This window comes from Terrapene carolina, unplaced genomic scaffold (assembly GCF_002925995.2).
Source record: "Terrapene carolina triunguis isolate 2854851 unplaced genomic scaffold, T_m_triunguis-2.0 Scaffold33723, whole genome shotgun sequence".
Classification (NCBI taxonomy): domain Eukaryota; kingdom Metazoa; phylum Chordata; order Testudines; family Emydidae; genus Terrapene; species Terrapene triunguis.
In genome coordinates this window covers 4244984-4270867 of record NW_020698074.1, presented here as the reverse complement: position 1 = coordinate 4270867, position 25884 = coordinate 4244984, and the positions used below count along the sequence as shown (strand labels likewise).

The following is a 25884-nucleotide window of genomic DNA, read 5'->3' as shown; positions in this document are numbered from 1 at the left end:
TACAGTACTTCAAACATCTTCCAGTACACACATACAGTGACAGTAGGTCAGCTCACTGTTCTTTTTTTGTTTTGTTTTACAGTTCATCATGTCCCTCTGTGGTCTCTTGGTCTTTCAGTTTGAATTCTTCAGCTGTAATCTTGCCATCTCCATTTCGGTCCTGATTTGTGAACATATTTTTAACAATCTTTGCAGAGTCAAAGCCAGGAGCTAGTTTTCCTTTGCCAGAATCAACCTGAGCTTGAATGTATTCTGAAAACTAGGGAGAAAAAAAAAAGTTCACAATAGAATAATTAAAACAACAGACTAAATGGATATTTTAGAAAGACCAACAATTACTGCTCAATACTAATTACCAGGGTCCTAACCACTGGAGGGGTGAGAGAACATATATGTTATTACCCTTAGATCTTACAATCTAAATTGGACAGATCAGACATGAGGTAAAATCTTGCTACACTGAAGTCAACAGAAGTTTGGTCGTTCACTTCACTGAAGCCAGGATTTCACCCACAATACAGATTGAAGATGGGTTATCCAAGAAAGACCTTGCATAAGAAGAGTTTTGGGAAGGGAAATGAATGAAAAGAGAGAGGGTTTTTTTTTTGTGTGTGTACAAGTATAGGGAATTCCAAGTGTGAAAGCTGACATGGAAACAAGTGCAAAGGTAACATTTCAATAAATGTTCCTCAAGCAAAGTATTAATCCATTTATCTTTAACTACTCCTCCTACGACTTTAAAACAAAACAAAAAACCATATACCTAGAGCTATAAAAGAGCTGAGCGGGGCACTTGGGGTCAGTGGGAAAAAATTTAAATCAAAATGGGGGTCCTTGGGTTGCTAAAGTTTGAGAACCGCTGTGTTAGAATAACTATAAACTAACACAATGTTGAGCCTCAGTATAGGTAAAGACTGTCGTATTTAGCATATCGACTGGTTATCATTAAGATTAAGATTTTGTTACGGATATTTTTAGTAAAAGTCACGGACAGGTCACCGGCAACAATGAAAAATTCATGGAAGCCCGTGACCTGTCCCGGACTTTTACTAAACAAAAAGTGTGACAAAATGGGGAGCGTGAGCAGCTGCATGCAGCTGGGAGCTTCAAGGTCCCCCTCTGCTGGCAGCTCTGAGCTGCGGGGGTTCCCCCTGCCACCCGGGAGCTCCGGGGGTCCCCCCGGCTGGCTGGGAGCTGCAGGGAGCTCTCAGGGTCCGCCCTGCCGGCTGGGGTGGCCAGGAGTGGTGGGGGTTCCCCCTGCTGCCAGCGGGGAACTCCGGCTGTCCACCCTGCCAGCCGGCACTGGCTGAAGTCAGAGGTCTTTGGAAGTCACAGATTCCGTGACCTCCGTGACTAAATCACAGCCTTAGTTATTGTTAACCCTGGGATGAAATCTTGTTTAACATGTAAATGTGCATGTGTTCTAACACAATCTAATATTCCAGTGCAAGCATTTGAGCTAAGTAGGTGACCCTTGGATTTTTGTCTAAAGGTTCCAAGAAGTCTGATTCTTTAAAAGGCTTTGGCTTGCCTAAATAGTAACCATTTGTTCTTTTGACATCCATATTCTGTAACCTCACCTCCCCTGGAGGGATTAAGGGGAGGAAAAAAATAAATAAATAAATAAAACAAAGGAGTAACAGACTGATCAAGATGAAAGTCCAGTACAATAGCACAATTTTGGTTAGAAATTTGGAGGCCTCAGAACCACCTTTTCTTTGCAGACTCTGTGTAGCAGGGTGGACACCTGCTCCTGCCTGGAAGGGCCTGAGATAGCCCAGGGAGCAGGCAGCGTGAAGGCTGAGCTGATTGGGGGAAGTGGCTGCAGCTGGGGCCACGCCCCAATCAGGCCTCAGCTGGCCCTATATAAGAGGCTGTGGTCAGGGAGAGAAGGGCCTGGCTGCAGGGAGCTAGACACAGGGTACCTGTAGTGTAGCAGGGCTGGGGAAAGGCTGAGGAGCTGGGGAGCTCCAGCCTGGAAAGCCCCAGGCTGTGGCCTAGTATTAGGCCAAGGGGTACTGGGGGTTGCAGAGGGCAGCCAAGGCAGCAGGTCCAAACCCTCCTTGCCGATGATGAGTGGCCTATACTGCAGTCTGCCCCAGGGAGCGGGGGCTAGTTGGTGACTGGCAGTGGCCTAGTGCTGAGGCAAGGTGGGGATAGTGGGTGGGGGTTCCCCAGGGAGGGGAGACCCAGATCTGTTGGGTACTGCCAGGGGGCAGCATTCCAGTAATAGGGGCACCGGGTCCTGGGAGGGACATGAATGCCAGCAGAGGACAAGGTGGATCACCGGCCTGCAGAGGGCGCTCCAGAGGCTGGTGAGCTAATTCCCTGGATGACCAGTAGGAGGCGCTGCAGGGGTGAGTCCGGACCCTTTACACTCTGGTAGAAAGTTGGCTGGCGATCAGGGCCTACAACTCTGAGACCCTCCTAACCTTTAAGTAAAATTTTGCGGTTGCCAGGGGTAGCTTTGACAACCAGGAGCGCCGCTAGCTTCTCTGTCAGATTTGTGTCCATTTATTCTTTTGCGTAGAGACTGTCCTGTTTGGCCAATGTACATGGCAGAGGGGCATTGCCATCTCTCGTGTCTGGGAGGGAACCTGTTCCTCCCTGTCTGGCCACAGACTTTAACACACAATGTTTATCCATATTTCCTCCTGTAGTGTTTAATATCATTGTAAAATATATGTATTATCACCAGTGTGCCATTAGCTTTCAGAAAAGACCAAACTCCATACACTTTTATAATACTGTATATTGTATACAAGCAGTTGATTTGATTGATTATCACTTGAGGTTCAGCTGCCCTGTCTTTATAACCCAATAAACCTTTAAAATGGATTCTTTTGAGGAGTAATCCTCAAAGTAGGGTTTATTCAAGCTGTGAGAAAGGAGACATGGAGTCTGGTGATGAAGGAAACTCCATGTTTTCTTCTCCCCCTCCCCCCCCCCCACTTGTTAGCTTAATAGCTATGTTTACCTAATATGTAAAATTGGACCTTCACTGTCTTTTCTTGAAAATGGGGCTGCTCAGATAATCAAATATATATTCGTTTGTCTAAGGCAGACCAGGCTACCAATTTCCCCTGACATGCCTCATTTAAACACACTTTAGTCCTAATTCCAGCATATATCCGTAACTCTTAACACACACATTATGCAATAATATTAATGCTCAGTGAGTTGTTAGTTTTCAAATGATACCTCCCAAGGCATATATTGTAGAAGGATTATTACAATCACATGTAGGGTGTGAATACAGGGTTACTTAGGATCACAGTCTTACAACAGAGAGCAAAGAGAATGGAACTATCACACTGCTGAAAGCTTTTTAAAGAGAGACAATAACATCAAATCTACTCAGCTTCAAATAATGAATTAAAAATAGTTCAGGGTCTACACCTGCATTTGAGCCCTCTAGACTTTTTTTAAGCAAATTTTCCTTTAATAAACAAAAAATGTCTCTTACGTGTTACATCTAAATACTGACACAAACAGAGGCAGGGAAACTGTGCACAAAGTGCTGTCCAATGCAGAAATTATACAGACTGACTAGATTATTTTTTCCCTCTAATCTCAGTTACAATAATCTCAGGTGCTATTTGTAACAACAGCAGCCACAAAACTTAAGATAGAAGTGTGATTTTTGACATTTACAGACATTTTGATCCAACACCCTTTCTCACATCTTCCCCCGCCCCTTTATAGATCAAGCTCTGGTACCAACAATCACATCCAAGTTTCTCCCTCCCCATTCAGTTCTGAAACACAATGTACATTACATCTATTCTGTAGACAAGAGCCTTTCAGCCCTGTAAGAATAGGGCAGCTACAGGAGATAAGAGGAAAATTAATGAGGAGAGAGAGATAGGAAGAAGGAGGAAAAGAAGTTTAGTCTTTTAACCACTGGTCTTTCTGCCTTTTGACAGCCCATATTGTTCTTGGTAGGGCTTTTTGAAAATTTAAAATGGAAATTTAATTTAAAATGGCAGCTTCCTGTTAACTTGGTAATAACCATAGCCTGGGCTGGATAAACTCCAAAACTTAAAGACAAAACCTGACTTCTCCATGAGCTTCATGGTGATGGAGCTAAGAACAAAAAAAAAAACTCTGCAAGTGGTTTTACCCCTCAACTTACCTCCTCCAGAAAAACTTCTCCATTATTATCCTTGTCAATTTCTTCAAAGAGATTTGGAGAGACATCATCATGCCAGACAAACATGTAGCCATCAGGTAAGCCAGACACTAGTTCCAGCAGTTCAATGTCAAAAACTAATACTGCACTACCAGGAACTTCTCCTTCTGTCACAACAAATAGCAGTGTTACGTATTAACCTTCAGTTATATGGCAAAAGGACAATTTAGGGTTTTTTCACAATAAAAAATGTCTATTACTTAAAGTGCAACTACAAGTACTTCACGAGGGGTCCGATCCAAGCCCAATGAAATCAATGGGAGTCTTTTCATTGACTTCAGTGGGCACTGGATCAGGCCATATATAAACAGCAAACTGGGGCTAGACCATACAATATTTGATTATATGAGACGCATGCAGCACTAGATATTTGCTATAAGTGACATATATAACGTGAGTTTTTAATTTTAAAGGCCCTAACTCAGGAAAGGCACATAACCATGTTTAATTTAAGCACTTGAATGGAATTTAAGCACTTGCTTAGGTGCTCTTCCTGAATATAAATGCTTTCCTGAATTGGTGGCCTAGCAAGTTTCAATCCAGTTATTTTGATACACTTAATATAAAAGTTAACCTTTCCTTAATAACGGTGTCCCACATTTTTATTAATAAAAATGGAAAAGGTATATGGCAATATATGGCAACTCCATATATCCTCTAGCTACAGATACAAGATTGTCTTTGTCTGATATATTTCCTCCACTGGGACTCTTCATTGAATATGCATGATATTGTTTTTTTAAAAAAGGAAACCAATCAAAAAGGAACTTCTGATCCAAAATGAATAAAGGAGTTGCACCAGATATATAAGACAATACTAATATATTCAGAATCATGCTAGCATTTACTCCAGACCATATGTCCAATGTAATCTTAATAGTGTCAAAATACCAATGACACATAATTTAGTAGAATTTTTAAATACATTATGGTGTTTTTAATTAATAATTTTATATAATTTTAATAAATTTATAAATTGTCTTTGATTCATATACAAATCAAAGAGGTGTTCAATTAATCTCTCATATTTATTCTATATTAAACTCTGTGATGCCGGACGCTGAATCTTTATACAACAGAAGTTGTCTATGTTCTTTAGGAATCCAAATCAACAAAGTCAGAGTGAGCTGTGGTGAGCTTGATATCATTAGGACACCATTCCCCAAGTTCTTTTAATTGCACAGGCCAGTAATAACTCCATGTACTAGGAACTGATAGTCCTCTGAAATTTCAATGTTTTATAATGAATTCTTGGAGCCCTATAATTCCAAATTAAAGACTCAATCCCACAACGTTCCTCCTGCACATAAACTCTAGCCCATGCATAGCTACAACAACTCCAATGAGACTGTTCAGACGGACAAGTGGAAGTGCAGGCCCAAGTACAAAATTATCAAACAATCCATCATAATGCCTAATTTTTAGCACTTAGAAAAATGATTGGGATTCACCAAGCCTGGGTTCAGCACCCACAATGAATGGGAAGAGACAGGCACCTAAGAATGGGATTCACATGCAGGGGTTTGGAGCAGAGCCCGCAGCTGGAGCGTGGAGCAACTCCGGAGCAGTGGAGTTGCAGGTTTTTGCCTGGAGCTGGAGCGGAGCCAGAGTACAGCTCCAAAGCCCTGTTCACAAGAGGCAGCACGCTGAGTGAGGAATTGCCTGAGCTAACCAATGGGAGATGCAAAGGGAAGGTGTGTGCCCCAAGCCCTGCCCTTCACAGGGAGTTAGGAGTCTATAAGTCTGGACTGCAGGAAGGCACCTAAATCTGGTTGGGATTCACAGTTGTGAAACCTCTCCTGGAATCAGGTGCCTAAGGGGTTTCTTGCAAGGAACAATGGAGGATGAGGAGTTCCCTCATAACTTTTGGCCCTGTGGTTAGGGTACTCACCTGGGAGTTCCTCACTCAAGTGAATCTAGCCCTACTGCTGACAGCATTCCATTATGACACATGGAGGCACTGGCACTCAGTGGTGTCCCATGGTAATCAGCACACTGGCCAGAATGTCATATTTTCAGAGCCATATTATTAAAGGTGGAAAGTTTATTTCAACCAAACACTTTTTTGTTAAATTACTGGCATGGAAAAGGTCCAAAGAGAGCACTGTAACACAGTGGAATAATTTTAAAAATGTTAAAAAAAAAAAAAAAAAGTTTAAAAATGGTATTTTTCCTTACCTTTTCAAACCCCTCCTACCCCAGAAATAATGAAAAACAAGACTAGTAACACACATACTTCAGTCACTCAGGTAATAAGTTACACCACCAGTTGTCTATTAGGTTCCATTTACTTACCAACACCAGCTTCTCCATAACCAAGATGGGGCGGAATAATAACTGTTCGTCTCTCTCCAACGCACATATCTCTAAGACCCATGTCCATCCCCAAAACAACCTGTCCAGATCCCAGAACTATATTATACGTTTTACCAAGACTAATCCTGAAAAATAAAAGAGAATTTTTACTACTTCCATGTTACCACCCAAACTGTACAGTTTCTATATCAAAGTCCCTTTGTGGCCAAAAATCAAGTTTACCTCTAATGCTATAGGCTTCTAAATAGCCAAGTGGTGTAATTGCTGAGGTAACAGATTGTATGCGATAGGAGCTTCAGACATCATGGTCACTTGAATTAAACCTGATTAAGGATTTTAATCCTCCCAATCAAAACTCTGAAATACTTTGTCATTCAAAAAAGGGCTTCTTGCCTTGCAAATATCTTTGGGGAAAAAACACTTTGTAAGCCACAAGCCTGATTCTGCAAAGTCTTAAGCACATGAGTAAGTTTACTCACACTAGGAATCCTCTTGGCTAAATAAACCCAGCTGGGATTTTCAGAAGAGTTTAAGGGAATCAGGCATCGAACTGCCATTGAAATTCAATGGGATTTGGTCACCTACCTTCCTTCGGCTCCATTAAAAATCCCAGTTTGTGTGTCTAGTATATTAGGTAACTAATTTGAACCCCAAGGCAATTGAGGTCTTTATTGTTTCTAAGAATCTTGCTAATATTTTAGTCCTATCATATTATAAATTATAACTTGCTACTGGGGTCTTATTTCTAAGATGTATTTCTATGAAGTGATAAATAAATTATATATACTTTGTTTGCAATGTTGTAGCTGTGCTGGTCATAGGATATTAGAAAGACATGGTGAGTGAGGTAATATCTTTTATTGTACCAACTTCTGTTGGTGAGAGAGTTTCTGAATATTTCAGTCACTCAGGAGGTAATACCGCCGGTTGTTTGTTAGGTTTCATTTACTTACCAATGCCAGTTTCTCCACAACGAAGAAGGGGCAGAATAATAGCTGTTCGTCTCTCTCCAATGCACATCTCTGAGATCCATATCCATCCCCAATACATTCAATAAAAGATATTACCTCACCCATCTTGTCTCTCTTAAATATACATTATAATTCTAAAAGGCAAGTTTGCAATCTTGGGACTTTTTACTGGCACCTGTCCTTGCAGCATCTGAGTGCCCCTTTTTCTGTCAGTCTCTCTTTCCTTTTGTCATTTTTTTGCTGAATTGTGTGACCCTGAGTACAGAGCCTCTATAAGGAAAGGATGGATGGTCCTGTGGTTAGGGCACTACCCTAGCACTAAGAAGACCTGTGTGCAACAGATGACAGTGCCCTGCGATAGCCTTATTGGCCTGGCTTGACATGTGTAACTGGAAGTGGGTGAGGTATCGCTTCTTGGGAAACACATTTACCTCCCTAATCCTATCAGCTGGTGGGAAACAATGTCTGTACTAGCTAAGATAAGGGGAGAACAATTGAGGAACCATTTACAATGGACAAGATAAATCCGGAATGCAAAGAGAAAGTTGTATATGGACATTGCATGGAAGAGCATGCAGTACGGGAAATGGTTCCTACAAAGCAACCAGACAATCCCAAAACATGCAATGCAGCATATAGTAAATGCAATGCACTGTGTACATGTATACAAAGGAAGAGGTTTTACTGTGTAAGTCCGGATGTGTGGTATGTTCTATATCCACTGTGCTTGAGTCTGATCAACTGAGCATAGCTTTGCTGTATGCCAAATAAAGGAATCTGAGTGACAAAACTGAGTTCTTGGGGACCTGAGTGAAGGGGTTCTTGGGGGGGGGGGGGGGGGGGAACCCAAACAATCCTGGGCAAACATTATGGAATTAAGTTAAACCTTACTGAATTACGTTTACTATCTTTGGGGTCCATTGTATTGAAAATGCAAATGTTTGTGTGCTATTGTGGAGTTGTATGGAACACCTCTTTTGGAGAAATGAGGATTTAAAGCAATCTCTGGGAGACAAGGTGAACTTCAAAAGACTGTGCTGAACAATACAGCAGAGAAAATTGATCTTTTGGGACAGCATGTATAAGAGTGGAATTCCTAGGAAGTACTGGGGGGAGAATATTCCAAACCCCCAACCTTCTGACTGAGCCCATACAGCTTCACCCTGAGGAGGGGACCTTTGCTGTGCTGATCACCTGTTACTGGAGGACAGTTCAAAGACCCAATCTGGCTTCTCAAGAAGCCAAAGAAAGGACTTTTGTTTAAACAGCCTGGTTTTAAACACATTCGGGCCTTCGTTCTGATCCAGCAAATGGACAGGACCTCTAGTCCATGGGTGGTCCCAATCTTTAGGGTCGGGCTCAAAGATTAGCATGCATGTAGGTTCTTTTATGGTGTTTAATATGTTCTCTGTAATACTATTGCCCTAAGAATAAAGAAGTTTGTATAGAAAGAGCTGTGTGGTAGCTTAACAGTAGGCAATTACACTGTTATCAGTCTCTGAAGAGGAAGCAAGCAGGTCTGCTTAGGCAGACTGTCTTTTGCTGGGAATAACATAATGAAAGCAGGGAACTAACTGTTCAGCCTGGAAATACCTGGGTCAAGGAGAGAGACATCGGTCTCCACCCAAGAGAGGCAATGGCTGGAGTGCCAGAAGCCTGCAAGTGGGTGCTCTTGCAGAACCACTGAGGGGAAATACAGAAGCAGTTGCCCTGAACTGTGACATAGGGTTCAAGTCCTTGCTTCACCACAGACTTCTTGTGTGACCTTGGGCAAGTCACTTAGCCACTCTATGCCTCAGTCTTCCATCTCTAAAATGGGAATAATAGCACTTCCCTACTTCAGAGATGTTGTGGGGATAAATGCATTAAAGATGTGGGGTGGTGAGATACTATGGTAATGGTGGCCATATAAATATCCAGAGAGATTCAGCTGCCCAAGTTATAATGAAAACTATGGACTATTTCTGGTGTTTATGTTTTTCTCTTTAAAATAAATAAATAAAAGTAGTCCTTCCCTACCTCACCTTCCAAATAAAATACAAATAAGGTAAATTTAACAGTACTAGTAGTATTCAAAAAGATGAGGGGTGCACAGACCCAAAAACAGAACAAGAGAATTTATTCAGTCCTAGCAAACGCTATCTAAATTTACTTCAGCTCAATCCAAAATCTGGTTCATCTAAAATAATCTATTTTATGTCACAACAAGGAAACTAAACCAGTCAAGAAGGATCAGCACAGCAAAGCGATTCAGCTGACCTTTGAACGAAGGAGACAAGGGTTGCCAGCAGCTTTTGCCTCCATTCACACTCCTAATGTGTACAGTAGGCAGCAAGTAAACATTGTCAGAACCCCTTTGTCCCCCAACCTGACCCACCATAAACATGATCATGATCCAACCATCCAACAGTTTCCCCATGAAGATCTCAGCTGCAACAGAACCTAATGAAACACCCTAGTTCATGTGTATCTTGTTCATCACCGTGGTGACAATTTCTATGTTCCTCTCTCACATCCCTATTTCTGCTGTCCCCAACTCTTTCCCTTTGGTTGCTCTCTCTCCCCATTTTTTTCCTATATGAAAAGATTTTATAGACATTGTCAGACAGGAAAAATAAATTGGTCCCATGTTAACATGAATATTTTAACATCACTGTCAACCTTTTTCCTTTCTGAATATCCTAATTGCTTTCTATGATATTCATTTTGACTCTCGCTTTCATAGTTACATAGAATATTTCATATGCCAAGTGACGTACTTACGTTGAGTCTAACAACGTGCCATCCAGGAGTGAGGCGTTGTAGTGGTACTTCAAGTAATCTCCTTTCTTACTCAATACTGTGCAATTGGAAGGTTTGTAATGAGTAGTAATGTTGACAGAGTCCAAAGGGTTATGGAAGTCAATCACATGGATGTCAAAAACCAGTACTGCAGATCCTGGAATCTTTCCTAAATAGTAAGCAATCATATAAGGAGAAACAAACAGCATCTACACAGGTACATACTGGCTTCATACATCACACAGTGAGAATATATAAAATGTTGAGTCTTCTACTGAGTGATTTTGTTCTTTGTTTCAGTTTACATTTCTCAGGATTAAAGCACTGAGTCACCTCTGCACACAACAACATAGATACAAGAAGCTTCCAATGAAAGACACTTAAAATGCAGAGGACACCAATAAAAAAGTACTATATTAGCAGTCAGTTCAAAAATTAAAGGAAAACATTTCCATCATTCAAGGTTTTAAAACTATGTACTCTACTTTGAATTTTTAATAGCACAATGAAGCTGGAAGTTTACATTTCCTGTGACCAACTTAGTCACTGGATTGGTACCTCACACACCAAATCACTATTAAAGCGGCAAAATTGTAACAGAACATCAACACTTCCACCAGGCACTGGCACTGAATAGCAGCAGAAAAGGGGTTAAACTGCTTGAAAAACCTTGACAAGTATGTGCTTTTTCTCACACCCCAAAGTATTATGTGATTATGTTACCAACAGCGATAGATGCATCCACAACCACCAACGGGTTTCTTTGCTATAAGTCTAATTCCCAATTAGCACAGTGGAATGTTGTCACAAAAATGAAACATTTCCTAAAATGTTATTAATGGAAAATAATGGTTTATGTACTGGGAAAAGCTTTTTAAAACACAAGCACACAACTGCGATTGACTAGAGAAATTGACATAGTTACACTCTAGCAATACCCTTCCTAGAAGCAAGTGAGTTTTCACAAAGGAATTTTAATTGTATGTTATACATACACACATCCTTTGTTGTTACATGCATCCACTGTTTACAGCGGCGGCTTAGGTGTCCACAAAACTTGTGGCTGTGGAAGGAACGAGGAAGAAAACTTAACATAGAGAAGTCCTTTAGCATACACAATTTATTAAGATCTACACAAAAGAGGCTCTCACTGCAGAGTTCATAAACTCGCAGACTCCTGGCCCCAGTAACCCGTTTGTCTGAACCATAGATTATCCAAATAATTTTCATGTCCCCACCTACAGTCAGACAACACTGAGAGTGTATAATCATATCTAGCTAACTAAAATCGTTTTGAAGACTCTGGGCCTAATTCTGCCACTTTTATGTCCTTTGAGTACTATATTAATATACACACCTTTTGAATACCAAAAGAGAAGGATAAACACTTCAGAGATTAGCTAGTTTTAATTGCTCTGAAGAACAAAGGAAGCAATGCTTCCTATGAAAAACTGTACTGAAATAAAAACTGAGCTCACCTCTTCCTTCTTCTCCATATCCAAGATGAGGTGGAATTATTATTCTTCTCTTTTCCCCAATGCATACCCCAAGCAAACCTTCATCCATCCCTGCGATCACATAACCTTTCCCAATGTAGGTGTCATATGTATGGTTCCGGGAATAGCTATAGAAAATATTTTGCTTTAGTGACACTATTATCAGTATCAGCAGTTTTGTAACTTACCTAATACTATAGCAAACTTATACACATGTATGTTTCCTTTTCCCACTTTGTGATTGTAGTTTTTTAAACTGTTGTGTAACTTTAGCATTCTTTTTAAACCAGTTAAATCCAGATACATGACTGTATTCTATCGCTGTAGCGGCACAAAGCAGCCATTGTGTAGCAGTGAATCTGGCCCATAATGTTTAGCCAGTCACAGGTGCATGTTTTGCTTATTTATGATGGTTAAACCGATACTGAGGAACCCTGGCTGTGGAACAACTGTTTTGCAACAACATCTCTGCAGGATACAAAAAGTGAATATTATTAAAAGTCAAGAATTACCTCCCTAGATTTCTCTCCTTATGTATATAAAACTAAATGAAATTAAATTTTAATAAAAGTAACAGTTTTCTCCCCCTCAGTTCAAGCACTGCTTTAATCAGTTTTTATAAATAAGGTACTGGATTCATTTTCACCAGACATCCCTCATATGGTCTCATTTTGTAGCAAAAGCAATGAATAATTACTGTTAGAATAAATTGATTTCTGGGTGACTGCCCCTGAATCATCTACTAGAGGAATGGAGAGATGAATAAGCTCCAACAAGGAAATGCAGGTAATATCCCTCTCTCCTAAACTATTGGCCAAGCATCAAAAGGCCAATCCCAAGCATTTGGACCAACATCTGTTACTAAAGAGAACAAATCTACCACAAAAGATGCTATTGCGTGCTGCACCTCTTGGAGGCCAAGTACACGCACAGCCCAAGGGAGGAAGCGCAGAACTGATGTTAAGCCACCATAATGGCCCTGGGATTCTGAACGCCAGTGCAGCCCATGGTATAATTTAGGCAAGCCTAGCTGGGTTGCCTGTGAGTAGCCCTACAACTTAGAATTGCCCAGAATGGATGTAGAGATCATTACTATAGCCCCACTCCTAACACACGTCTCCTACCCCCAGCCTCACTCCTGACACATTTCCTATGCCAGTGGGAAAAGTCTCCTGAGCTGGCTCCTTTTGGATGACTAATTACACATGTTAGATATTGTCCTAACTTGTAACTTCTGCAGGAGGTTAGAGGAGTGGCATTGTAAGAATGCATGCCATTTTAATGAATAAATTTTATAACTAACATTTGTCAGCTCTTTAACATGATGTACAATTATTCAGATGCACGGGGTTACACAACATCTCTCACTATTTATTCACAATGACCAAGATATAAATGCAAAGGAAATTTTCAAAAACTGAGTTATTACAGAAAAGATGAGATCAGTTTACATTTTTATAAGAGGAGAAAAATGTTGACAGGTAACACAGTTCCTATGCTATGCTTGAACTCTATAGTGTACTCCAGTGGGGAATATGCAACTCAGGGCTTTGGCATTCTATTTGCACGTCACTAACTATGACTGAATCTCTGTATCTCAGTTCACCTATTGTAAAGTGGATATCCTATAATTCTATTAATGTAGATAAATTAATATTATGTTTGGAAAGCACTTTAAGATCAGATTACAGAAGCCATAGAAGCATAAAGTAGTATTGCTCTATTTATTCTACAATGGTTTCATTGCAATTTTTAGCTGTTTGTGCCAGGTTTAAAATAGAAAACTTAAGAACATAAGAACGGCCATACTGGGTCAGAGCAAAGGTCCATCTAGCCCAGTATCCTGTCTTCCAACAGTGGCCAATACCAGGTGCCCAGAGGGAATGAAAAGAAAATCATCAAATGATCCATGCCCCGTCACCCATTCCCAGCTGGGAAACAGAGGCTAGGGACACCATCCCCGTCCATCCTGGTTAATAGCCATTGATGGACCTATCCTCCAAGAACTTATCTAGTTCTTTTTGGAACCCTGTTATACTCTTGGTCTTCACAACATCCTCTGGCAAGGAGTTCCACAGGTTGACTGTGCGTTGTATGAAAAAATACTTCCTTGTGTTTGTTTTAAAACCTGCTGCCTATTAATTTCATTTGGTGACCCCTAGTTCTTATGTCATGAGAAGGAGTAAACAACACTTCTTTATTTACTTTCTCCACACCAGTCATGATTTTATAGACCTCTATCATATCCCCCCACAGTCATCTCTTCTCCAAGCTGAAAAGTCCCAGTCTTATTCATCTCTCCTCATATGGCAGCTGTTCATTTTTGTTACCCTTTTCTGAACTTTTTCCAATTCCAATGCATCTTTTTTGAGATGGGGTGACCACATCTGCACACAGTATTCAAGATGTGCATGTATCATGGATTTATATAGAGGCAATATGATATTTTCTGTCTTATTATCTAGCCCTTTCCTTAATGATTCCCAACATTCTGTTTGCTTTTTTGACTGCTGCTGCACATTGAGTGGATGTTTTCAGAGAACTATCCACAATGACTCCAAGATCTCTCTCTTGAGTGGTAACAGCTAATTTAGACCCCCATCATTTTATATGTATAGTTGGGATTATGTTTTCCAATGTTCATTACTTTGCATTTATCAACATTGAATTCCATCTGCCATCTTTAATCTTCTTGATAAGAACTTAACCTTGCACACATTTTTCACCATATGGCTTTATAAACTGAAGTGTTCCTGGACACACAGATTAATCTTATTAATTATGAACTGACCCATACTTATGTCCTTTTTTTCTTTATCAGAGAGAGATTTGTTATTGATTTTAGTATTTTTTAAGGACCCGATTCTGCAAGGTGCAGAGTTTTCAAGTAGGGAAGTAGGATGCTCTTGTGGTTAAGGCACAAGAGTAGGACTAAGAGATGTGGGTTCAATTCCTGGCTCTGCCAAAGACTTCTCATGTAATCTTGAGCAAGTCACTTAATCTCTGTACCTCAGTTCTCCAACTGTAAAATGGGGATAATATTTCTTTTCTTCCACCCTTTGTCAGTCTTGTCTGTTTAGAGTGTAAGCTCTTTGAGGCAAGGGTTGTCTTCTACTGTGTGTATACGGTGCACCTAGTCAAGGGGGCCCTAGCCTCAGGTGGTGTCTTAAGCAATACTGCAATACAAAGCATGAACAATGACTCTTAATCCCACTGACACACTCAAAGTTTTGAATTACTTCTGATAAGGAGATACATCCTCCCTGCTCCCACTCCCAACTACCGCCTGAAACTCACAAGTCCCACACGCTTTACAAATGGATAGGAAATGGGAAGAATTCTAGAGCATTCCTACACACTACGACTGCTTATGACAGTGTTATAAGAAGCCTCATATATATATATATATATATATATATATATATACACACACACACACACACACACACGTATACTGTACACATATAGACTGGAATTAACAATAGTTAGGTCTTGTATGCTGCTTTTCATCATCAGAGCTGAAAGTGCTTTACAAAGGAGACCAGTATTATCCTCATTTTACAAATGGGGAAAACTGAGACACAGAGAAGGGAAGTGATTTGCCCAAGGTCACCCAGCAGGCCAGAGCCAGGAATAGAACCCAGGTCTCCTGAGTCCCGTCCAGCACTCTATCCATATAAATGTCTAGTAGTTTGGTTACCTGGAATCAAATAATGTGCCATCCAGCAGCGTGCCATTATAGTGATATCTGAGAAAGTCTCCTGTCTGGCTTTTTCGCTCACAGGATTCAGGCACTTGTTGGTTCTCAATAGTGATGCCATCTTTTGGGTTATGAAGATCTAGCAGAGCCACATCAAAAACCAGAGAAGCCTGACCAGGAATCTCTTTACCTACATGTGAGATGGGGAAGAAGCAATTAAGTCAGAGCAATAGTTCTAGAAAGAATTCAACTTTTTGCTTTTCATGATGTTATTTATATTTTGTTTTCACATCCCAGATAGCAGATTTGGCTATTAGGACAATGAATAAAAAAAAAAAGGGGGGGGGGGGTACTGCAGAATTATGGCCCCCCAATCACATAGCCAAATCTGCTTTCAGTCAGTCATCCAATGCGGGGTTGTCCTCTAATTCTTTGAATTCCATTATTTTATTTATTCTAGGTATATTTATACTGAACCCATTGTGATAACACCCGGTCATCCAAAATACTGGTCTCTCCAATTAAAGACGACAGAAGTCTATGTACAGTGTGTGCATCTGACCAGGGTTTCTGAATTAGTGAGCATTTCCGTCATACTTTTGAGGGTGTATATATATAATAACAAATGGGATAGAGAAGGTATACTGGAACTTCTATTCCCCGTGTCCCATAAGACAAGGAGAAGAGTTCACACGATGAAATTAAAAGCGGCAAATTCAACATTGATCAAAGGAAATACTTATTCACACAATGTATAATTAGACTGGAACTCACTATCACAGGAAGTCGTTGAAGTCAATCAAGATTCAAAAAAAGATTGAATATTTATATGGATAATAAGAATATCCAGAGTTATCATAATTCATGATGATAAAAATCAAGGAAGGGATATTAAACCTCATTGTTCAGCACTAGAGCCAAATTTCTAACTATTCAGGATGAGGATGAGACCTAATGTGGGGGGACAGGTGCCCCATATCTGCCTACTATAGCATTCTTGCCTCTTCCTTTGAAGTATCTGGTACTGGTCACTGCCAGAGACAGGATACTGTCTAAGAAAGACCCTGGGTCTGATCCAGGATGGCAATTCCAGATCTGATCTGGGATATATTGTGACGTAACACAGTCGACTCTTTGCCATCAATGATGGGCATGGGCATGGATTCACAAACACTGGCTCAGATACGTGTGAGTGGAGTCCAGGAAACAGCCTACTGATGGACTGTTATTAGTGAGACTAGCAACAAGAAATAAACAGAAACTGGGAACTCTAAGATGACTTTCCACTTATTAAGAGAAGTCAAATTGCTGGGGCAGTTGTCTAGAAGAAATAAGGAAGCACCTGACTTCCAGTTTAAAAAGCATATGGAGTTTATTCTTCATAGAAAAAATTACCTGCAAAGAAATTAAACTTCAGCATGTGTTATTACAATTAAGTCAATGCTAAGCACTCATCTGTCAGTAAGCCAGCCTACTATTTATGAAAGAAAAATACCTGCACTTTGCTGATAAGCCACATCCTGAATTACTTTTAGAAAAGTATTTTCCATCAATACATAATCTGAAATAATGGTACTTTCACAATGCTAAATACGTAATGCAAAGGTTTGTGTTAGAAAATGGAGAGTTTGGGGAGGGAAGAGGGGCACTTTTACCATCTCCTTCTTCTCCATATGCTAGGTAAGGAGGTATTGTGATAATGCGCTTTTCTCCTACACACATTCCTAGGAGTCCCTTGTCCATACCAGGAATCAGCCATCCAATTCCCACATACGTGTCGTAAGTTTTCATCCGATTGTGGCTAAAAATTAAAACAAAGAATTAAAGAAGAAAAAGCTAATATCACAGAGCCAATCAAAAAATAAAGAAAATTAATAACCAAAAGCCACACACACAAGCATCACAATGAGCTGCTAGAGCTCACTTCACACTTGGCACAAGGAATACAATTTACAACCTTCTGTTCCAAAAACACAGGCATCTACAACTTGAGCTAATGGAGACATTCTGGGTAACATTTTCCAAAGTGCCTAAATGATTTAGAAGCTTAAGTTCTTTTTCAGGAGTGATTTAGAAGGTTAATCTCATAGATTTAGGAGCCTAAGTGCCTCATTGAGTTTTCTATGTAGGATTTAGGCACCTGTGAATATTTTACCCTCTGTTATATTTCAGCATTAGTAGTACAAGCCTTTAGAAGGGAAGAATCACACACACACACACACACACACACACACTTGAGCAAGTCTGACATTTGATCCCATAGAGGATGCTGGTACATATACATACAAGCAAGTGCACTAGAAAACACTAAAAATAGAATGGTGGAAGCCTTAAATTTACTAATCAAACAATTTATGAATAGCCTAGATTTTGTAAGACATTGGCAGCACAAAATTTCTCTTTCATTTTTCCGTGAAACAGGTTTGGCTCTTGAAAATGTGGGATTAATTGCGCTGGCCAGAGCCTGCCTGGCAGTCATTGCAAAAGCTTCACACAAAGTTCTGCCAATATTCCAGGCAATCCTCTGTTGGAAAGCAACACACATTGGAAGACTTCCCAAAAGGGTAGTTAAAAACCAGAAGACCTTGACTAGGCTAACCCCATTTTTAAAGTTCCAAATTTCTAACCTAAAAGAAGACAAAAAAGTTACTGACAAAATATTACTAACTTTAAAACATATCCCTTCCAATCCCTACCCACAACAACATCCATACCTTCCATGGTCTCCGATTCTCACTAAGCATGATGTCCCAACGTGAACTCTGATTATTAATAAAATAATACCCACCATGAAACCCCAGTGAAATACACAGGCTGCCTGCCTACTGAGGCATTTTAGAAATGGAGATACTTTATTTTCTTTAACGACCCTATACAGTTTTGTACATAAAACTAACACCACATATAAATATCAATATTAAAATTGTTACAAAACCTATTCATTAATTTTATTATAGAATACTGTCGGCATGGAAAGTGAAAGGGAGAGAAGCTGCCTAATGTCCATGGAGTAATAAGATATCACTTTTACTGATTTGAGCCAGTACTACAGTCATACAATCCTCTAGACGGATGTGTATAACTCTTATGAAGCCAAGCTACTTCAATAGTCTTGCAAGCTCCTTTCTCTTTGTTTCACAGTGTAGTAATTAACATTAGTTATAATATCCACTTGGAAAAAAGAGGAAAAAGCCTCCTTTAAGTAGCCCAGAACAGATATATTTAAAAAAATCCACAGAAAAGTATTAAAACCTTACCTTGAGTCAAACAGAGTCCCATCCAAGAAAGTTCCATTGTAATGGTATCTTACAAAGTCAGACACCTGGATTGTCCGAGTACATTTTTCAGGCTTCAAATAAGTTTGAATTTGAACCTCATCTTCAGAATTCCAAAGATCTATCAGAAGTACATCAAAATGAAGCACTGCATTTGGGGGGATTACACCAGCTGCAAACAAAACAAAAAACAAAAAAAGTTAAAATCATTATCATGCTACCCACCTTTTCACAGGGTGCCAAACTAATATAAAATCATCTAACTTTACTTGAGCCACTGAGAGCATCACACGGCTGCCACCCACAAAGAAGTTTTCTAAAGAAGATAACCAACAATAGCTTTATACTTATTTACAATCTTATACCTTTATACTTTATAACTTCATATATTTACTAAATGGCTGTAATTATACCTCTAGGATAACACAGGAGGGAACAAAATTAAATCTTTGGTAAAGACCCAGTCCAGAATTTTGGATTCTCAATCCCCTATGAACTCTGCCTTTGCTACAGATGAGGGCACTTAACACATTATAAGATCAAGCTCCAAATAACTGTTTGATACTCCTAGACTATTCTCCTCCATTTGGGACTTGAAAATTTTACACATGAGCAGTGAGTAAGAAGCTTTCCTTGAGGAAACTGGAGGCTTACTTATTAAATTCTACCGAATGTTATAAGGACACTGTCAACTTGAAAGCTAGTCAGTTTAAAAAAAAAAAATTAAAAAAGTTAAGTCACTTCAGGTAGTAACCCTGAGTCTTCAGCCAATTTTTGTGATTTTTCAACATTTTCGTTTTTCCATTTAAATCATAGGACTGGAAGGGACCTCAATAGGTCATCTAGTTCAGTCCCCTGCACTCATGGCAGGACTAAATATTATCTAGACCATCCCTGACCAGGGGCGGCTCTATGTTTTTTGCCACCCCAAGCACGGCAGTCAGGCGGCCTTTGGCGGGGGGGGACGCGGATTCAGTGGCGTTTCTGCGGGTGATCTGCCGGTCCCGCGCCTTCGGCGTACCCGCCACAGAATTGCCGCCGAAGCCGCGGGACTGGTGGACCTCCTGCAGGCATGCCGCTGAAGGCTGCCTGACTGCCGCCCCCCACGGCTTGCCTCCCCAGCACGCGCTTGCTGCGCTGGTGCCTGGAGCCATCCCTGTCCCTGACAGGTGTTCGCGTAATGTTCTCCTCTCTCCTGTTTTTGTGTGAAAAACCACACAGGGAGAAACTGACTATATATGAAATGTTGTCAAATATGCTAGTCAAGCAATCCAAAAAAAAAATAGAGAACAATATTTTGGCCCTGATCCTGCAAGTACTTATGCATCTGAGTGCTCCCACTGAAGCTAAAGGGAATGTTTACATGCTTAAAAGTTAAGCGCACGCTTAACTGATTGCAGGATCAAAGCCTTTCTCTTTAATTTTTTCCAGTTATGGTAAACAAAGATGTTACTTGTAAAAATAGTACGTAAAAACAAAATTCATTTAAAAGTTTAATTTTTAAGCTGAATCGTTATTTTTAGAATAATTCTAGCCTTTATGGTCATGGATACAACTTTCCAAACAAATATGACCCAGGAATAAGGTGATACAGTGTTGTCTTTGTATCTAGCAAAGTCTGCAGCATGAAGTTGCCTTATTACCATAGCATTGGCCCTGGACTTCACTGGTGAAGCCCCTGTATTTTAATTCTTTAACACTGAATGTCACGTATCTGAAAATTGCCCTCTGACCCACCCAAAAAACATCAAATCAGGTGCAGTTTTTACAATTCTTTTTTGTAACTTCAGATTTTATCAACTTAATTAAATCTCCTACATCCTATGCAACCAAAATATTTATAGCCATGCTGCTGTACTTACAAACTCCTTCACTCCCATAGGCAAGCTTGGGTGGAATTTTCACAAAACGTCTCTCGTTCACACACATTCCAACCAGAGCTTTGTCCATCCCTGCAATAAGCTGGCCTTTTCCCACAAACGCATTGAATGTGGAACCCCTGTCATAGCTAACGAGAGGGACGGAGAGAAAGAAAAACATAAATGGGTTATTTACAAATTGCTCTGTGTCTATCTCTTGTCCTAGTTTAATTTTATCTTGTTCCAAGCTCACCCAGTTAGAACATCAGACAGACCTGCTATGGAAACCAGGAAACTAATGCAAGCATCTCCTAAACTTCACTCCTCCATTTGACCCCAATGCAATCTCAGCCTGTTATCCCTCACACATGCTTCCTAATGATGTAACAGGTATCTTCACACAAACATCAGACTACAGCTGAATTTTGCTAATTCACACCAATGACCAGAGGATCTATTGCAAAATTACTGAATTAAAAAGCAAATTAAAGAGTTTTTAAAAAGCAAGGAAAATGTACCAAATAATATACTTCGTTCATTTATTTTGACAAAAGTAGTTTAATTTTATAACACTTTAAAAAATAGTGGTAGGTGCACTGTAATATATTGTGTAAAATAATGATGCCTTAGTAACATGCAATTTCATTGCTACTATTATATCTTTCCCGAGAAGGGGGGAGCACTGTTTTGGGGGCTAACTGTAGGATGTGCTAATTAGCTACATTTTTCTCCTCCACACCCATTTCTTTGATATTAAGACTTAGACGAACATAAAAATTTACAGATTTGCTTTATACAGCAAGTTTGCCAGTTCCGATAATGTGACGTATACTGGAATTTATCTTCTAGTGGGATGATGTATGAGTGTTTGGGGTAAATTTGAATTATAATAAAGTTTTCCATAAAATGGTCACAGCTGCACTGTAAATAGGAGATTCCCCGCAACAGTATAAGCCTGCGTGGTAAAAGCTTAACCACATTAAATTCAATACCAAGTACTTTCTTTGAGGTAGTAATTCAGTTCAGTTTATCTGAATAAATAAATGTTGCACTTAATTTTCTTTAATGGAAAATGTGAACAACAAACATAACAGGAAGGCAATGAAGCCTCTGAAACATTCCCCATCCTCTATATGCCTACATTGCTCCCGTATCACTGCAAAGCCTTTATGTTGTCTTCAGGTCATTTTCTTCAGATAACAAGAGCAACTTTTTTTTTGTTTAATGCTATGTCCTCCTTTCTGCCTGCAAGCAGCATTCTCAAAACCAGCCAGTAGGTGGATATTGTTATAGTCAGGGCTTTACTTTCAGAGACTGCATACATCACTTCCACAACGCACTGAGGCTCCTAATAGCCCCAGGCCTAGAATTCCTAAACTGCTTGTAAATGCGAGCTCCCTGTTGACTCCACCATTTTGCAACAGGCAATAACTTTTCTTAAAGCAGACATTACTTGATACACATCATTCGCTTCCTACTGAACAATATTTCCCAGAAATTTCTAGAGAACTTATGCTGGAAAACACTATTTAAACAAGCTCCTAGCAAATGCTGTTATATCTACAAGCACCCAATTAATAAGATTTTAAATTTATATGTTAAAGATTCTAAATGAGGAATTGATACTTGTCATATTTTGTCAATTGGGGAATGTATGACTATGTCAAGGATCAATTTAAAATAGTAAAACACACAAATGTATTATGCATTAAAAACAAATCCACAGTATCTAAAAGAAAATATTTGTATCGACAGTGGAACTGAGCAAAACTATACCAGACCAAAACAGGTCTGCATGACTAATTTTACTGACAGTTTACACAGATGGCATTTTTTTATTTCTTCAATATTCTATAGTTAAAGCCAGACCTAAAACTCCAAATTATCTGCATGGAAATAAGCACACATATTTGAAGAAGAAACACAATGGCATGAATTCTGATTTTTAAAAATAGATTAAATGTAACCGTTACTTCCGCAATACATTTTACAAGTCTGTATAAAAGTGATTTGTAGCAAGGAGACCTAACTTGGAAAGAACTGTACAGTAAAAGCTTCCAAGTTTCCTGAAAGTTTTCATCACTGAAGCAGAAAGCTAAATAAAACTGACAATTATCCATCATAGAAGCCTGCCTCTATTTAGGCTACAGAGGTCTTTTATAAAGCAATTTCAAATCACTACCCAAATATATTTGCTCTGATTTCATTAATGTAGTCTTCTCTTGCATCTTTAATTTAAAAAACTAGCTAGCAGCTATAAGAACCATAATAGAAACTTTGTAATAAATAAATAGTACACCGCTACCTCGATATAACGCTGTCCTCAGGAGCCAAAAAATCTTACCATGTTATAGGTGAAACCGCGTTATATTGAATTTGCTTTGATCCACCAGAGTGCGCAGCCCCACCCCCCCGGACCACTGCTTTACCGCGTTATATCGGGTCACGTTATTATCGAGGTAGAGGTGCAAGTATATATTTGATTCAAATCAATCTTTATTTCCTATATGGTAAGCACCTAAAAAAAAAAAAGGCTTCAAATAATCTAATCAACAATAAAAAAAACTCTTCAATTTCTAGAATTGCTAACTTGATGCAGTGTCAGATTTTTACTTTTTAAATTACTCTAAAACTATAAATTAGTAAGCCGCAAAAATGTAAACCACAAACTACCATCTAGAGCAGAATAACAGACAAATAGACAATAAACAAATAGACCCAATTAATTTCTACATTTATTTCTGTCATATATGTTCCTACATAGATTATTGCTTTTCATCAATATTGCTTACTAGTTATTAAAATAGCACTCAGAGGACCTAGCGAGGTTTGGGGCTCTATTGTGCTGGGCATTTATAAACACATGGGGTATGTCTATGCTTCAAGCTGGGGTGTGTGATTACCAGCCTGAGGCAACATGCCTGCAAGAGCTTTGATTAAGTTAGCACACTAAAAACTGACCAGAGCTATAGCAGCGGGAGGGGCTAGCTGCCCTGAGTACATGCCTAGAGTGTCTGATGGGTGTGTGTCTGGGGTGGGTAGCCCCTTCTGCTTCACATTTCACAGGCGTTTCCTCAGCCAGAAATAATTGGAAACCATTAAACATATATGTTTATACAGTTTATATACATACAATAGTCCCATATTTCCACGTGGCTCTCACACCTTTGTGCAGTGCAAAAAGACGTATGACTTCATATGACCCAGGGGATGGGGGGAAAATGAACCAAAACTACTGCCCCCTCCAAGGCAACCCTGGAGCCCCAACCCACTCCCATCTGGAAACCACCTTCTCCAAAACCCCGCACTCTCCCTAGAGCTCTCCAAACACCTACCTTTTGTCAGAGAGAGAGAAAAAATGTTATACAGGATATAAGCCCTCACTCCTCAGAGAATAAGCCTGACCGGGGTGAGAGAACAAGGGGGAGTCCCGGTGGCACTTTAAAGACTAAACCAGATTTATTTGGGCATAAGGTTCCGTGGGTAAAAAGCCCACTTCTTCAGGCAGGGTGAGAGAGAAACTCTTACAGGGAGCTTATTCCACAATTGCCCACTAAGTAGATTGCTTCTTGCGCCTCTCTTGGAAGCATCTGATACTGGCCACTGTTAGGGCTGGTCTACACTGGGGGGGGATCCATCTAAGATACGCAACTTCAGCTACGCGAATAGCGTAGCTGAAGTCGAAGTATCTTAGATCGAATTACCTGGGGTCCACACGGCGCAGGATCGACGGCCGCGGCTCCCCCGTCGACTGCGCTACCGCTGCTGGCTCTGGTGGAGTTCCGGAGTCGACGGGGAGTGCGTTCGGGGATCACTATATCGCGTCTTAACGAGACGCGATATAGTGATTCCCGCTAGATCGATTACTACCCCCCGATCTGGCGGGTAGTGAAGATGTACCCTTAGAGACAGTATACTGGACTAGATGGACATTGGGTCGGTTTCTGTCTGGGAATTCCGGGGGTCTGAAGACCCCCACTTCAACCCCAGAAAAAAAATACAACCCACCTGATCTCCTTCCCCCACATAGCTCCTGGCACCCCCAAAACCCAGCCCCAGCACCCCTGACCCCTCTGAAAACTCCTAAGGACCACTCCCCCCTCAAACTCCCCTGCCCCATCTACTGCTGACCTCCCCACACACCCGGAAGGGGGCAGCTCCTTCTCCCTGCGGCCCCAACCCCCGGCTCCTGTCCCGGCAGCCGCAGGCGGGCCGGGCGGTACCTGGAGTCGAACTTGCTGCCGTCGGGGAAGGTGCCGTGGTAGTGGTAGCGCACGAAGTCCCCGCTGCGCACCGTGCGCGCACACTGCTCCGGCACGAAGCTGCGCTCGATGTGCACATCCTGCCCGTCCCAGGGCTGCTCCCCGGCCGGCACCGGCGGAGCCTGGCACGCCACCCAGCTCACCAGCAGGGCGGGCAGCAGCAGCGAGCAGCAGCGGTGCCTCCACCGCCTGGGCAGCATCCCCAAGCCCGCCATGCAGCGAGAGGGAAGAGAAGGGAGGACGGAGAGTGGGGGGAATCCGAGGGGCCCTGCGAGCGATTCCCGGCCTCCAAGCGCCGTGCGGCCTGTCCCACGGCTGCTGCAAAATTTGCAAACGTGGTGGATGAAAAAAAAATAAAAATCCCATCCCCCTGCCTCCAAGAGGGAGGAGACAGCAGCCGAGGAGGAGGGGGGTGCCCAGGCGGGCGGGGTGGTCGCGGTGCACCGCTGCTGTTGCTACGGGTAGGTGGGTTCTGTTCTAGGCGCTACGCTCCAGCCCAAGTTCTTTTTGTTACATGTGGTTCGTAAGTTTCGCTGCTCTCCTGGAAACAGGCCAGAATCCAGGCCTCAGAGTCCAGGGGGAAAGGGAGGGAGAAGAGGCATCACAGCACATCCCCAGGAGTCAGGACCCTTCAGAAGTGAAAGGCGGGGTGCACATGGTGCAACGTGGCACTGATTCTGAGTCCAGCGCAATGTTGCTCTCCTCACTTCATGTTCCTTTGCTTCTTTCAGACTTTAGATCAAGGGTTTGATTTGGTTTAATTCCTCCAACATACACTTTTAACTACTATGTTGAACAAGTGATCACAACTTGTTCATTTGTCTCCATTTCTTTACAAATGTATTCATGCACTGTACCACGTTTAGTTTTTGCATTGTTAAAAAATCAAAAATTAAAAATTAAATTAAATAATATTTTCACTTAAACTGACTCCAAAAAGTATATTGTAATATTTTTAATAGTAATTTACCACTTGAATGCTGCTTTTCAACTTCAGATTCCATTGCAAACACTAGCTAATCCTCAGAACAT

General features: G+C 40.8%; 1 protein-coding gene across 1 annotated transcript; it reads right to left on the bottom strand.

Annotated features, from left to right (window-relative positions):
* Positions 1 to 25339, bottom strand: LOC112104945 (peptidyl-prolyl cis-trans isomerase FKBP9). Its single transcript, XM_026663510.2, has 10 exons — positions 24814 to 25339; positions 20594 to 20739; positions 18714 to 18903; positions 17112 to 17257; positions 15457 to 15646; positions 11739 to 11884; positions 10243 to 10429; positions 6488 to 6633; positions 4136 to 4299; positions 1 to 259 (listed from the first exon to the last, which is right to left on the bottom strand). Exons 1-10 carry the CDS (start codon positions 25065 to 25067, stop codon positions 77 to 79), a joined length of 1752 nt encoding a protein of 583 aa, XP_026519295.1. The 5' UTR covers positions 25068 to 25339; the 3' UTR covers positions 1 to 76.
* Positions 25340 to 25884: the final 545 nt, after the last annotated feature.

Excerpts from the sequence above, each read along its gene's own strand:
- LOC112104945 (XM_026663510.2), bottom strand. The coding sequence starts at position 25,067 with ATGGCGGGCTTGGGGATGCTGCCCAGGCGGTGGAGGCACCGCTGCTGC. Across the intron at positions 15,647-17,111 it reads ATATGGAGAAGAAGGAGATG|GTAAAGAGATTCCTGGTCAG; the intron begins GTAAAAGTGCCC and ends TCTCACATGTAG. Across the intron at positions 10,430-11,738 it reads ATATGGAGAAGAAGGAAGAG|GAAAGATTCCAGGATCTGCA; the intron begins GTGAGCTCAGTT and ends CTTACTATTTAG.